This window comes from Micromys minutus, assembly GCF_963924665.1.
Source record: "Micromys minutus genome assembly, chromosome: 21".
NCBI classification, from domain to species: Eukaryota; Metazoa; Chordata; class Mammalia; order Rodentia; family Muridae; genus Micromys; species Micromys minutus.
In genome coordinates, this window is record NC_137956.1 from 8791466 (window position 1) to 8805553 (window position 14088).

General features: G+C 48.6%; 1 protein-coding gene across 1 annotated transcript in view; it reads left to right on the forward strand.

Annotated features, from left to right (window-relative positions):
* The window catches only part of MYO5C (myosin VC), a gene marked incomplete at both ends in the record, with an annotated part of 71018 nt that overhangs the window by 38096 nt on the left and 18834 nt on the right, over positions 1-14088 (forward strand). The window contains 12 exons of the mRNA XM_080934343.1: positions 49-146; positions 1211-1297; positions 2601-2715; positions 3306-3517; positions 5234-5399; positions 5660-5806; positions 6562-6726; positions 7719-7812; positions 8799-8862; positions 11478-11658; positions 13702-13795; positions 13982-14045. Coding sequence (XP_080790469.1) covers positions 49-146; positions 1211-1297; positions 2601-2715; positions 3306-3517; positions 5234-5399; positions 5660-5806; positions 6562-6726; positions 7719-7812; positions 8799-8862; positions 11478-11658; positions 13702-13795; positions 13982-14045 — 1487 coding nt within the window. The remainder of the gene's footprint in view (positions 1-48; positions 147-1210; positions 1298-2600; positions 2716-3305; positions 3518-5233; positions 5400-5659; positions 5807-6561; positions 6727-7718; positions 7813-8798; positions 8863-11477; positions 11659-13701; positions 13796-13981; positions 14046-14088) is intronic.

The window sequence follows — 14088 nt, forward strand, 5'->3', positions numbered from 1 at the left end:
CAGTAAGTTATGACCGAGTAGCCTCTCATCCCTGGCCCTGCTTCCTAGTTCCGCAGCTCTCTGTACTTGCTCATGGAAACCCTGAATGCCACCACACCCCACTACGTTCGGTGCATCAAGCCAAATGACGGAAAACTGCCCTTTGAGTAAGTATTCCTCTCACCGGAAGAAAAGCCCTGCAAAAATGACATCCTACCCTGGCCAGAGGCAACTTAAGGAAGAACGTTCCTGGGCTGATGGTTCCAGAGGGAGACTCTCTAGTGGCGGAGGAGGCAAGGCAGCAGGCAGCCACAGCAAGAAGCTAAGATCTCACATCAGGAAGAGCTAATTGGAAATGGGCCAAGGTTATAAACTCTCAAAGCATCCCGCTTCCAACACACATACTCTGCTTCCTCTCATAAGGCTCCAACTCCTAAAGGTCCCCTAGCCTTTCCAAACAGGTTACAACTGAGACTATGTCGTGTCTGGCAGTGACGGCACACGCCTTTAATCCCAGTAGTTAGGATGCAGAGGCAGATGGATCTCTGAGTTTGAAACCAGCCTGGTTTACAGAGTGAGTTCAAGGACAGCCAGGGCTACACCGAGAAACCCTGTCTCAAAACAAACAAACAAACAACAACAACAATAACAACAACAACAATAAAAGCACAGCCTGTGGGGATCTCTCATTCAGATCACCAAGATTTTGGAGTTTCCTGAGATTTCCTGTGAACTTTACTGTTTCTGAGTTCTTTAACCATTCAAGCAGGGTGGCCTTTTACATCTTTACACCACTTGTCTGGCTAGACCACCATATCTTCAGGGCTGAGCAAGGGGGCTGAAATAATTGTCTGCAAGCCAAGGGTAGACAGACACCCAGGACCCCGCCTCTCTGTGCACATAAGAGAGCATGTGTGTAAGCTACCAACAGCGCTAGACCTGTGCCCCAAGCTACTGTAGGGCACTTCGTAAAGGGCATCCCCCCACTGGAAAGGGGCTGAAATGTTACTGCTCACACTTCCTTTTACCTGGTGAAACGTATTTCCCCCACTAGGCGGCCCTTATCTTATCACCCACCCCCCAGACCTCCTTTCCCTATAGGTGTTGGGGATGAAGGGACAATGGGGCTGAATCCTGCTGCCTGGGGGCCTGAAGCCCAGGCCCCCCTGTGCACATGATCTTCGTCACCCAGTAATTGTAAAACCTTAACACATTATAAAATCACTTTAAGGTTTGACTCTAAACGGATTGTCCAGCAGCTGCGAGCCTGTGGCGTTTTAGAAACGATTCGAATCAGTGCCCAGAGCTACCCTTCCAGGTAGGTTGTTAGGAGAGAAGGCACAGAGAAGCCATCAAAGAGGACCACACCCATTGGTAGGAACTTTATTGGTGTGTGGTGTGGTTGGGGGGAATCAAACTCGGGTCCAGTGCACGAGTGTGTGGTGTGGTACGTGGCAGGTGGGTACAGACCAAACAGCCCTGGGCTAGTGTGGGGACTTTATCTGTTGCAGACCCGGTTGAGTTAAACAGGAACTGGATGCCCTATGTGGGAAGTGGTTGACTGTAGGGGGCAGGTGAGGGTAGTAATGGATTTTCCTGACAAACAGCTGCTTGATGAGGTTTCTGAAGAACACGGAGTTTACGGTTTTTTTTTTTTTGTTTGTTTGTTTGTTTGTTTTGTTTACCCGACAGCTGGTAGCCATCCTGGTAGCTGAGCCCAGCCTGTCCTTTAGGACACCATCAATGGCCCTGCCTTTTGGGGAGTCCACAATGGACCTAATAGTTGTCAGTCCCCGTTCAAGTGTTTGCTGAGAACAGCGGGGGGTGGCAATATTTTTTGTGTGCTTTGCATTTTGTAAGGTGCATTATCCTGGGAGACAAGTGAGAAATACTCATCTTTCTTCACCGTGACAAAATCCCCAAGGAGACAAGAGAGATGCATTTATTTTGGCTTATGGTGTCAAAGGTTGTAGTCCATGGCCATTTGGCTCTGTTGCTTCTGGGCACAGCGTCATGGCGAGGGGTACCTATGGACCACAGTGTCTCACGTCACTGAAGGCAGGAGGCAGTCAGAGGGATAAGAAGGGGCCAACTGCCAAAGCCATACCCACAGTGAGCTACTGCCTCCAACTTAGCCCTATCCTTCCTGGTTCCCCGCCCCCAATAGCATCTAACAGACTCCATCCCTGGGCTAACCCATTAGTTAGGCTAGAACCCTCAAGATTCAGTCTCTTTCAAGAACTTCTCACCTCTGGACACTGTACTAAGGACCTATCCTCCCACCTCTAAGTCTTTGGGACATAGGTAATGTCCAAACTGTGACACAAATGCTGTGTGTATCTCAGAAGCTTCCAGCACCCCAGGCCCCCATCCTAGCTGTTGCTGCTGATCTCAGCTGCCTTGTCGGATCAGGAGCTGAGGAGGGTCAGAGGGATGGAGGATTGGTTAAGTCCGTTCATAGAGAAGGTGCACATGCTGGATGGTCTTAGTGTAACACAGAGAGTGTCACCAGAGCAGACTCCGCCATGTCCCCTCTGAGAGTGGGGGATGGGGGTTCAGCACAGTCTACTGCACGAAGAGCCTTCTCCATGATACACCTGCCCAGTTCTCTGATTTTGCAGGTGGACGTACCTGGAGTTCTACAGTCGCTATGGCATCCTCATGACCCAGCAGGAGCTGTCCCTCAGTGATAATAAGAAGAAGGTGTGCAAGGTGGTTTTGCACAGGCTCATCCAGGTTGGTCTGGCCTGCTGGGCTCTTTCCAGCAGTATGCCTCTCAAACACATCTCTTCATGTACTAGTAAGATAGCAGCTGTCATGGCCCTGTGGTAAGACCCCTTGACAGCAGGAATCTCCAGTGGAGACCCACAGCCATCCTCCCATGATCCAATACCATCCTCCATCGAACATGATCTAGTACCATCTGACAGGACAAGGTCAGATGAGGCGGTAACCCAGCCAAGTGGTCCTGCTGCTAAGCATGAATTGAGATTATTGCTGAGGCGATGAGTTAGGACAGAAAGAAGGGAGATGACAAGCGATGACAGTCAAGACATGGAATAGGGTGTGAAGGTGGCAAGCTATGACAGCCAGGAATTGGGACAGACACTTAAACCTAAAACCAGGACAGAAAACAATATGCACCTTGAAGTAGAAGTTTCTAGACTGTGATTCTGTTTTTCTCTGCCTTGTGTACAAGTGATACCAATGATTTGAGGATCTTTTAACTCTCCCAAATTGCAAATACACACACACACACACACACACACACACACACACACACACACACACACACATATTGTAGTTATATCTTCCTTCTCTTCCAGGATTCTAACCAGTACCAGTTTGGTAGAACCAAAATTTTCTTCAGGGCAGGACAAGTGGCTTATTTAGAGAAACTCCGCTTGGATAAACTGAGGCAGGACTGTATTGTGATCCAAAAGCATGTGCGTGGTTGGCTGCAGAGGAGGAAGTTCCTCCGAGAGAGACAAGCTGCCCTGACAATCCAGCAGTACTTCCGGGGTCAGCAGACAGTGAGGTAAGTGGATAAAGAAGGTGGCATTGGGGTTACACCAATCACTTCCCAGATCAACAAACAGTGGGGTATTCTGGCCCATAGAGAGCAGCTAGATCACAGGGCTTTCGCTGTTGATGTACCCAAGGAGGAGCCAAGGACAGGGCCCCTTCTCTTGCTCTATGGCCACAGGAATGTGCCAGAAGTCTCCTCCAGTGACCATGGGCATGGGTATGAGAAGGGCCTGTCCTGTGTGCCAGCTCTTCACAGGCAGGATGACTTTTCTTTTTTTCTACAACATACTATAGAGATTATTTCATGGTTATTTTACTTATATTTCTTGGCCACTCATAAATCTCCCTTCTCATGGATTCCTCCTCTTCCATACACTCTGAAGAGAAGAGCCTATGTTGACCTCCTATACTGTAGGCAGACGTGGACACATTTTTCCATGTGGAGTCAGATAATAACTATTGGAGGCCTTAACAAGTTCATGGCCTCTGATTCAACTGAAAGCGGGTACATCAGTCTGGTTTTCATAGCTGTAAGAAAGGGCCTGAGGCTTGACACTTTGTAAAGAAAAGAGATTTGTTCAGATCATGGTTTTGGAGTATGAATTGTTTTCGTCTCTGATAATGGCTTCTATTGCCATGACACAGTGTGACCAAGAAAGTAGCCAGAAACAGCCCTGTGGAGGGGGACCAAGTGCATGGGGCGTCCTCTCTGTATATGTCCTGTAATCCTAGCACTCAGGAGACTGAGTCAGGGGATCGCTGGGTTTGAGGCAAGGCTGGGTCCCATAATGAGTACTAGACCAGTCAAGACCTCACAGCAAGACCCTGTCTCTAAATAAGTAAGTAAATAAGGGCTGGAGAGGCGGCTCTGTAGGAGAGAGTGCTTACTGCAGGGTATAACAACTTAGAACAGTTTGTATCCAAGCACCACATAGAAACAGCTGAGCTTGTCCACACACGCCTGTAACCAGAAAGGCAGGAAGACGGCTGGGGCTTCCTGGCTACCAGCCCGGTTCCAGGTTCAATAAGACACTTTGTCTCAAGTGAATAAGGCAGAGAGTGAGAGTAGGGACATCACGTTCTCCTCCGGCTTCCATGTGCACACGCGTACACACCTGTGCATATGCGCCAAGCTCTCACACAGACACATAAATAGATAAATTTTAAGGTTAAAAAGGATAAAACCCACCCCTCCTTGACTCTGACTCATATTGTGCTGTTCAGAGGCCACGTCACCAGGCCACCCCTTACAATCACAAAACAAGCAGGGTCAAGTGTCCAGCTCAAAAGCTGGCTCCAGCCAGCTGTGCTCCCCCCGCACCCACCCAGGCATGATGGTCTCGGCCACAGCCCGTTTGACTTTCGGATTGCAGCCTGCCAGCTCCAGATCTGCAGCTTCCAGCCCATCTTCCACAAATGGATGTGTGAGCAAGCGGGGTTCTGGGGTACTGATTGTCATCACAGTCTCTGTGGTCTTGGGCTGTGTGTTTGTGCACACGTATGTACCTGTGCATTAACTGGAGCAAACCGACACCGTGTAGGGATCCCACATGACTCCTCAGTACCACACTGAGGTCAGGGTGAGCACAGACAGGTCTGAAGTTGCATCAGGATGAACTATTTGACGGTAGAGAAGTCAGAACCTGAGGACCCCCCACCCCTGTCACTGAAAGGTGCCACCTACTCTCTCTGGCCACCCACTTACGCTGCTGTCTCTTCACCCAAGGAAGGCCATCACTGCCACTGCTTTGAAAGAGACCTGGGCAGCCATCATTCTCCAGAAGCATTGCCGAGGCTACCTGGTCCGTAGCCTGTACCAGCTGATCCGCGTGGCCACCATCACCATCCAGGCTTACACCAGGGGCTTCCTTGCCAGGAGGCAGTACCGGAAGGTATGGGGGAAATTAGGCTGCTGTTACTCGCTGAGCCTTCCTTGATGCAAGGGTCCTGGTGACAGAGGGATCCTCACGGCCCTGTGGGTTTGCCTGAGGGGTTGCTTTAAAAGCCTGGGATGAAGGCTCAGTGGGTCAGTGATGGGAGACTCCTGGTCTGCACTGCGGGTGCTCCAGGGCTGGCTCTCCCAGTGGTGACAGACCCAGAGAGGGAGAGAGACAGGAGGTCTGGCTGACATTGCACCAAGCTCCTTCTCCAGTTGCTGCAGGAGCACAAGGCGGTGATCCTTCAGAAGTATGCGAGGGCATGGTTGGCCCGGCGTAGGTTCCAGAACATCCGCAGGTTTGTGCTCAACATTCAGCTGACTTACAGGGTCCAGCGCTTGCAGAAGAAGCTGGAGGATCAGGTAGGCATCCATATGCATCTGTTCATGTGTGTGTGCATATGCATGTGTGCATGTGTGCGTGCGTGTGTATGTTCATATATGTAGGGTACACATGTAAGTGCACACACATGTGTGTTCATGTTTGATTATTCTTTCTGAAGCAGGGACTGTCAGTCAAACCCAGAGCTCACTCACATTGCTAGTAACTCCTACTAGCCAGCTTTCTCTAGGAATCCCCTGGCTGTACCTTCCCAGGCTGGAATTACAGGCGTGCCACCTTGCCCATCTAGCATGTTTGTGGATTCTGGAAGCCCAAAGCACTTTGGATTTGGAGGCAGCTCTTTCCCCCTGCCTTTGCCTGCCTTCTATAGGTCTATCTTGACCTACTAAGTGCACCAGCTGTGCTCCCAAGACCAACCCCATGGCTGCTGGAGCTACCCAAGTTCCCACTTAAGAAGTCCTTTGGGTTTTGTTTCTTTTTTCAAATAGTCATATCCTGAGCCCATAGATAAGGGTACAGTATATGATTTTTAAGAGAAACCAGTACACCTTGATCATTAAAGTTGTTGTGGAGTCTCAGGAGCAGAAAGGCCGTACATGACAGGAGTCACCAGCTCAGAAAGAATCTGCCTCACTCGGTTCTCTGTGAAGATGCTAATAAATGTCACTTGTAGTAAAGGTGACTATTGTCGACAGAGGCCACCTTGGAGTGTGAGGCATGGACACAGCAGCTGCTTCACTCTGAGCTAACCTCTGACCTCCAAGTCTCTCTCTAGAGCAGAGAGAACCACGGGCTGGTGGAGAAGGTGACCAGCCTGGCCGCTCTGCGGGTCGGTGATCTGGAAAAGGTTCAGAAGCTGGAAGCAGAGCTGGAAAAAGCAGCTGCCCATCGGCACAACTATGAAGAGAAAGGCCAGAGATACAAGGACACGATGGAGGAGGTCAGGAGGGGAAGTGGGAGGGGTGGGGACATCTTCCTGTCTCTGTAGAGTAGGCAAATGTTGCCTGTACTTCAATAAAGCAGGACGTCATGGCCGTGACAAGGGAGCCCTAACTGCCTTTATAAGTTGTCACAAGTCCCAAGGAGCACAGCTGGCTGCTTCCTCTCTGTCACATGTCCACCTGCATGGACCCCAAAGGCCTCCTTTTCCTGACCCGTAACTTAGGATCTGGAGAAGATTTTTATCTCTGAGGTCTAGTGAGAAATCCCAGCATCCTCGATTAATATCCTAACTTTACTGCTGGCAGGTTGTACAGCTTGGCTGAGTCACTGACCCTCTGAACTTTAGTTTTATTGTGTTTAAAATAGAAAGAAAAGAAAAGAAAAGGGGACTGGAAAAAGATTTAAGGGTAAAGTTTTCTTGTGAAATCATTTAACCAGTGTCTACCATGGGCTCCACACAGGCATGAATGGGTGGATTCTAGCATTTTCTAACAGAGTTCCTTTCATTGCTGTCTGTTCTCCTGTGCCTTCCAAAGTCTTGAGGCTCCCACATTGATAGTCATAAGTCCCCAGAGGGCTTCCCTATGCCCTCTTAGTGCTCAGGGGTGCCCTTACTGCTGCTGGGGCCATCGGTGGTTCTGACAGTCATGGTCATCCCCATCAAGGGGTCCACACTTCCAGCCCTGCAGGCCTTTCATCAAGAGAGGCTGAAATAACAGACTGTGCCCTGTCACCACCCCCCCCCCACACTTCCCTGAATCACAGCAGTCTCAAACTGTGAATCCACCGTGTGTTGTGAACTAAGACGTTAATTAATAAACTACCCTGGGTATTCAGAACTTGGGAGAGGCATGAGACATTCCTTGGCTGGTGCAGGCGGTTAATACTGGCTGAGCCAAGCATATGTGATCGAAGACGTCGGCACAGAGCTTGTCACCCGGGCCAGTGGCAGGGTCACTAAGGCCTTCTGATGTCCCTTCCCTTCACTAGAGATTGTCTAAGCTGCAGAAGCACAATGCAGAGCTGGAATTGCAGAGGGAACAAGCAGAGCAGATGCTGCAAGGGAGGACTGAGGAGCTGAAAGGTACCAGCCCTGGGCGTCACTCAGCACTGTGGGTTCAACGGGGTCTCCGATGTGTAGTTGGCGCATCATGCCTCAAAGGGATAAGTGTGTATAAAAGGTATGCAGTTCTCCCTGTCTGTGCCCCATAACCAGCGGCCCTGAGGTTTTACCCAAGGAAGAGAGTATGAGTATGTACTATGTCGTATGTTTGTGTATACTGTGTTGTTCATATGTGTGTGAGTGGGTGAGCGTTTGAGTGTGTATATGAGAATTTATGTGTAAGAGTGTGCGAGTTTATGGGATTTGTATGAGTGACTGTGTAAGAGTGTTCATGAGCCTTCATGAGTGTGTATGTGGAGATGTGTATATGAGTGTGTGTCTTTGAACATATGAGTGCATATAAGTATGTAAGAATTTCATGAGTGGCCTGGGGGACCTTGCACATACTCTGCCCAGCATGAGGACGAAAGGGGTGCCAGACCTGGGATGCAGGGCTGTGTGGAGGAGCAGCCAGGGTGGAGGGGGTGTTGTCAGTGCCCCTAGGACAGGACTTCTGGGGTTCTAGCAAGAAGGCACACCCTAACTGTAGACCAGGCTTTGGAACCCTCTGGAGATAGTGAGAGGCAGAGATGTTAGGGAAGAACCTGGAGCCTGAGCAGGGAGGGGCTCACCCCACTGAAATGCTTTTTATCACACTACTCTTGAATGGTTGTTTTGCAGAGAGGGAGTTCTAACTTCTGCAAGTGGAGTTTTCCACAAGAATATTTAAATTCTCAGACATGTAACCGAAAAACAGGCTGTTCGGTACCAATGGCCATGGCATACTTGGGTGGATAATCTTAGTAGAGCTGTTATTTTTTTGACACCCCTAACCTACTTACCTAGTTTATGAAGACTTGCCTTGAGTCTCCACAGTAAAAAAAACATCCTCCAAGGTGGCTCTGAAGTGTGAGACACTTAAGACATTGTCTTGCAGATTTGTTTCTAAGGCTGTTCTCTGTCCGCAGAAAAACTGGACAAGCTCACCAGGCAGCTGTTTGATGACGTGCAGAAGGAAGAGCAGCAAAGACTGTAAGAAATGCTTGCTTCAAGCTACCATGTCCCTCACTCAGCTGGCCCATCCCTTCCCCTTCTTTCTTCTTTCCTCTCCCTCCCTTCCTTTCCCTTTTCTCTTTTCTTTTGTTATGACATGGTCCCAGGCATCACTGGCTGCCTTTGAACCTCCTACAGAGCCAAGGATGTCCTTGAACCTCTGATCCCCTGTCTCTCTGTAGATCACCGCAGCAGGTTTATGCATTGCTGGGAGCGGAACCTAGGGCCTTGGGCTCACTATTTAAGGACTCCATCTACAGAGCTACACCCCCATTCACTCTGCTCTTTTCTGATTCGATTCTCAGCTTGAAGCTGGTATAATCCAGATCCTGGCAGGGAGAGTGTGGATATTCTAAGAAGTGGGATTTTTAGAATCTCAAGGGCCCAGTTCTACGGTGTATGGCTTCAAATGATGCCCATGCTTCGAACTGTCCACACTGCTGCTACTGATGGACCCTCACTGGTCCCATAGCATTGGATTGGATCAGCCCCCTCCTGGTCTTAGTTATAAACCATCTGCTAATTCTCAGAGATTCCAGTCCTTTTTTCAGAAGAAGTCCATGGTTTATATGTCTAAGTGTGGGACATGATGGGGGATGTGAAATATTTTTATTATGTTTCCTGGGAGACAGAATCTCAGGGCGGCCGGGATGATGAGGTACCACTTCCCTGTGCAGTTAGCAGAACACCAGGCTCTAGGGAAGCAGGTGGGTAAGGAGACGTCCAAAGACTGAGGAACTGGCTGGCACAGGTTGCCCTGAGCTCCCTGCTGTCCTGCCTGAGTGGGGCTGTATAGGCCTGTGAACAAAACTGTGTCTCAGGCCTCCTCGCAGCTCCATTTGGCCCCTGGTCATCTACCCGTGTATGCCTGGTCCCTGCACAATCCTCAGAGACACAAACTACTATCAGACCCAACAGGTTCAGGCTTTGGATCTGAGGTTTACTGTGCCTCAGACTCCAGGTTTAGTTTTGGTTTTGATTTTTACTGGCATCTTGAGAATACTACAGGGGCTGAAGAGATGGCTCAGCCATTAAGAGCACTGACTACTTCTGAGAGGACCCAGGTTCAATTCCCAGCACCCACATAGCAGCTAACAACTCTCTGTAATTCTGAGATCGGATATCCTCACACACCCATACATGCAGGCAGAAACACCAACACATATAAATACAAGTAAATTATTTTAAAAAACAAGTTTTAAAAAAAGAGAGAATACTATAGTCAGTTTTAGGGGAGTATTACAAAGTTTAAAGGTTTATTAATATCTATAAAAAGACATGAAACAGAAATCTTTGTGGAGCATAGGTCTCTTCCTCAAAGTCTCCTCCTCCTTTGGGCTATTAGAGCAAACCAATCGAGGCTCTGGGTCGGCATCCCAGCGCGCGAGGCTGCAGGAAGCTCACAGAGCTCCTGGGACTGCTTCAGTTCTGACTGGACCCTATAGAATAAGCAAAGTTTGTCTGTATCACGTATCTCTTTGTAGCCATCAGCTTAGTCCGTCACCACCTGTTCAATTCAGTGACCCTATCACAAGAAATTCGGTTTCCGCATACTTTGGGGGCACCTGGCTTTGCCAAAATATATTCTAAAATTCATAAAACAGGGACTGGAGAGGTGGCCCAATAGTTAAGAGTGCTTGCTGAGCAACCAGAGTTTGAATCCCAGCACTCATGTAAGTTGGGTGTCCAAAGACACCTGTATCTCTAACTCGGAGGGATGTGATCCCCTCTTCTGACCTCCATGTGCAAAGGTGCAAGCATCAGGGTACACAGTTCGTACACCCAGACACAGACACCTGCTTTCACACATAGACACATGTATACACACACAGATAGATAGATAGACAAACAGACAGACAGACAGATGATAGATAGATAGATAGATAGATAGATAGATAGATAGACAGACAGACAGACAGACAAACAGATAGATAATTTCTAAATTTCTTGGAAGGCAAGATCTCTGAATATAGAAATGGCCCTCTTGTTTATGTTCCTTATCTGAAGCTTGGGGCCAGAAGGGCTTTGGTTTCAGTGTTCTATATTTTGGGGACTTGGTGTAGACATCACTAAGAGAGCACCCCTCCTTCCGCAGTCCCAAATCCTAAACATTTCAAAGATGGAACCTTTCGTTATCACACGGGTGGTATCATTTGGGGTCTTAGTATTTCTGATTTCATTTGGGGGATTTGTGATGCTCCACCTGTATTTTTAAGGACTAAACCAGACCCCTGTGGGTCCTGAGCACTTAGAAGGGCCAGAACTTGACAGAATATGCCAGGTCTTTGCTGAGGGACTACATCCCACCCAGGGAACAGCACGGAACCTACGTATGGCAATACTCCAGGACCCAGTGTGATTTGAAGTCCAGCCTCTTTGCTCTGTGCTGTGATGATCATAGAGTTTCTCACACCAGGTGATCTAAGACTCTAAACAGGAAACAACAGGAATCTGGCTTCTCCGCTGGCCGCAGTGGGTCCTTACCCATCTCCTCCTTTGGCACTGAGGTGTCTCCTCAATATTTATTGTATATTGTTTTGTTCGAAAACTATTAAGAACAACTCTGAGTTAGATTTTCTTCTTTTACCATCTAGACTTCTTGAAAAAAGTTTTGAGCTGAAAACGCAAGCCTATGAAAAACAGATAGAGTCTCTGAGAGAAGAAATTAAATCCCTCAAGGAGGAGAGGTCACAGCTGCATCACCAGCTAGAAGAGGGCCGGGTCACCTCTGACAGCCTGAAGGGGGAGGTGGCCCGCCTAAGCAAGCAGGCAAAGGTGTGTGCTGCCTTCTAGACCCGCCTTCTAGGTGACGCCCTTGATCTACACAGAAACAGTGAAAATGTCTCAGATTCAGGTTATGGGGGGTGGAGTTTGGGGAGGGAGATGGGCCATTCTTTTGTTGAGAGATTTATTAACACCATAGAGGTTTCCACAGAGATCTCAGCATTGCCAGGGATTCTTACAGATTCAGGAAAAATGAGAAGGTTCAGTAGCCTGTACTCAGATTATCTTGGAATCCTGGGTGGCAGGAGAGGGAGTAATGGTTCAGCCCTTTAGCTAAGTAAGGTGTGTCTATCATACAGGAGGTGCCCCCCTGGAGCCCCATCTTGCCTAGGGTGTTTGGGAACAGCCTTTTGGGGGAGCGAGAGTCTGAGTCACAGAGGGTGCTTTCTTTTATAGCAGCTGAGACGGTAGGAAGAGAAAGGGCTGCTGAGGGGTGAGTGGTCCCATAGCTTCTAGCCCCATCTTGCTTTAGCGTCTCCGTGTTCCCAAGGGATCAGACAACAGCAGCATCCATATAGACTGAAGGCTCACAACACCTGGGTGCTCTATTCTCCCGAGTCCCAGGCTCCGGGCTGTCTGAAAGTGTATTTCATATTTGACGAGTCCGCTTCTAACACTCTAAGACTGCAGCTGTACAGTTACTTAAGTACACTGACTAGGAGGATGCTTCCTATTTAAATTATAAATTCAGGCAAACCCTTATTGCTCATCATGTTATAAACTTGTGAATGAATCCCTGCACTGAAGTGAAATTGTTACCATTGCCTTTTTTTTTTTTTTTTTTTTTACTTTTATACTGTTACCCAAAATCCCCACGTGTGATCAGGAGGGACCTCAGGTGGGCTGGCCAGGCCCGGGGTCGCAGCCTGGAGAGTAGATTGCCTTTCTAGCACACAGGAGGCTCTGGCTTTGAACCCCAGAACCCCAAAGTCAGAAATAGTGTTGCAGTTCTGTAATCCTAGCATGTGGATGCTGAGCACCCAGCCTCATGTCCTTTGGAAGAGCAGCCAGTGCTCTTAACTGTAAGGCCATCTCTGCAGGCTCATCTTAGACTGGGGGAATTGTGAGCCTGCACTTGGACTGAGGCACCAGTAGATGTCACTCCCTTCTTCTGGTGCTTTAAGAGGTCTGGCTTTCAAGGGTCTTAGTCATCAGTATTAAGCTCTTTGTGGTACAGTCTGAAGAAAGTAGGAACATGTAAATTTTACCTGAAATATGTACAGAACCACGAAGAGAATCAAGGCTTCAGACCCATGAACTTGGCACACGATCCCAAACCCATCATTTAACCTTCAGTTCAGCGTAGATTCATTTTCTAACCGATGAGGGCTCGGCTTGTTCTACTCACTTCTAGGTCTGATAGGTGTCTGGGTGGAGCACTCGGTGTTTGATCCCCTTCCTCTCTGAGTTAGAAGCTGGGGCCTGACACTACTCAGAGTAACAGAGTATTTGAGGAGGTGTTTTTGTTTGTTTGTTTGTTTTTTTAACCCCTGCTACCCTTAAGAATACGTCTATCTATCTTAACTACAAAATACGCAAGCCGTGGTCTTCCTCGAGATGAACGTGCAGTGTGAATAATGGTGGATGAAGACCTTTTGAAAGCAGAGATGCTTATAGGAAACTGTCCGCCGTGATCTTCCCAGGGTGCCTAGCCTCCCCTACCTGTGATTCAATACCTCCAGAGTCCAATTCCCAGCAACCACGCTCTGTGATTGTTGCTCCTCTCAGCCTAGCTGAGGACAGAAGCTTGCTAGAAAGCACCTTCCCTTTCCCACCTGACCTGGCTAGCCCCCTGCCCTTCTCATGGCAAACTCATAACTGTTTTCTTCCCTTACAATCGGGAAGCTAATTCTGGCAACCAAGTAGACCTGCAAACAGTTGCTCGGGTGAGCTGCTTCAGGGCAAGCTGTGAGGCTGTACGAGGTCGATACGATTCCAGCTAGGACGCGGCACGGAGGTGCAGGCCACCTTCTGCTGTGTGACAGGAGTGTGCCCTTGCCTAGTGTGAATTATAATGGCTGTTTTCTGATTTAGACCATCTCTGAGTTTGAGAAGGAGATCGAGCTGCTTCAGGCACAGAAGATAGATGTGGAAAAACACGTGCAGTCACAGAAACGGGAGATGAGAGGTACCAGGGGCATGGTTAGTGGGTAGTCCGGAAGGCTTGTTAGTTGGCTACCTGAGAGGGTAGTTAGTGGGTTGGTGGCCAGCTGGTAGGTTATTCAGTGGCAGGCTGTAGAAGCGACTCTGGAGATGCCATGGGGAACAAAGCCACGCTCAAACTCAATTTATCCTGTTCCCTCTTTCCTTCTAGAACGGATGTCAGAGGTCACCAAGCAGCTTTTGGAGAGCTATGACATCGAAGATGTTAGAAGCAGGTAATCAGTTTTACATTATCAGACATTTACAAATGTAAAACAG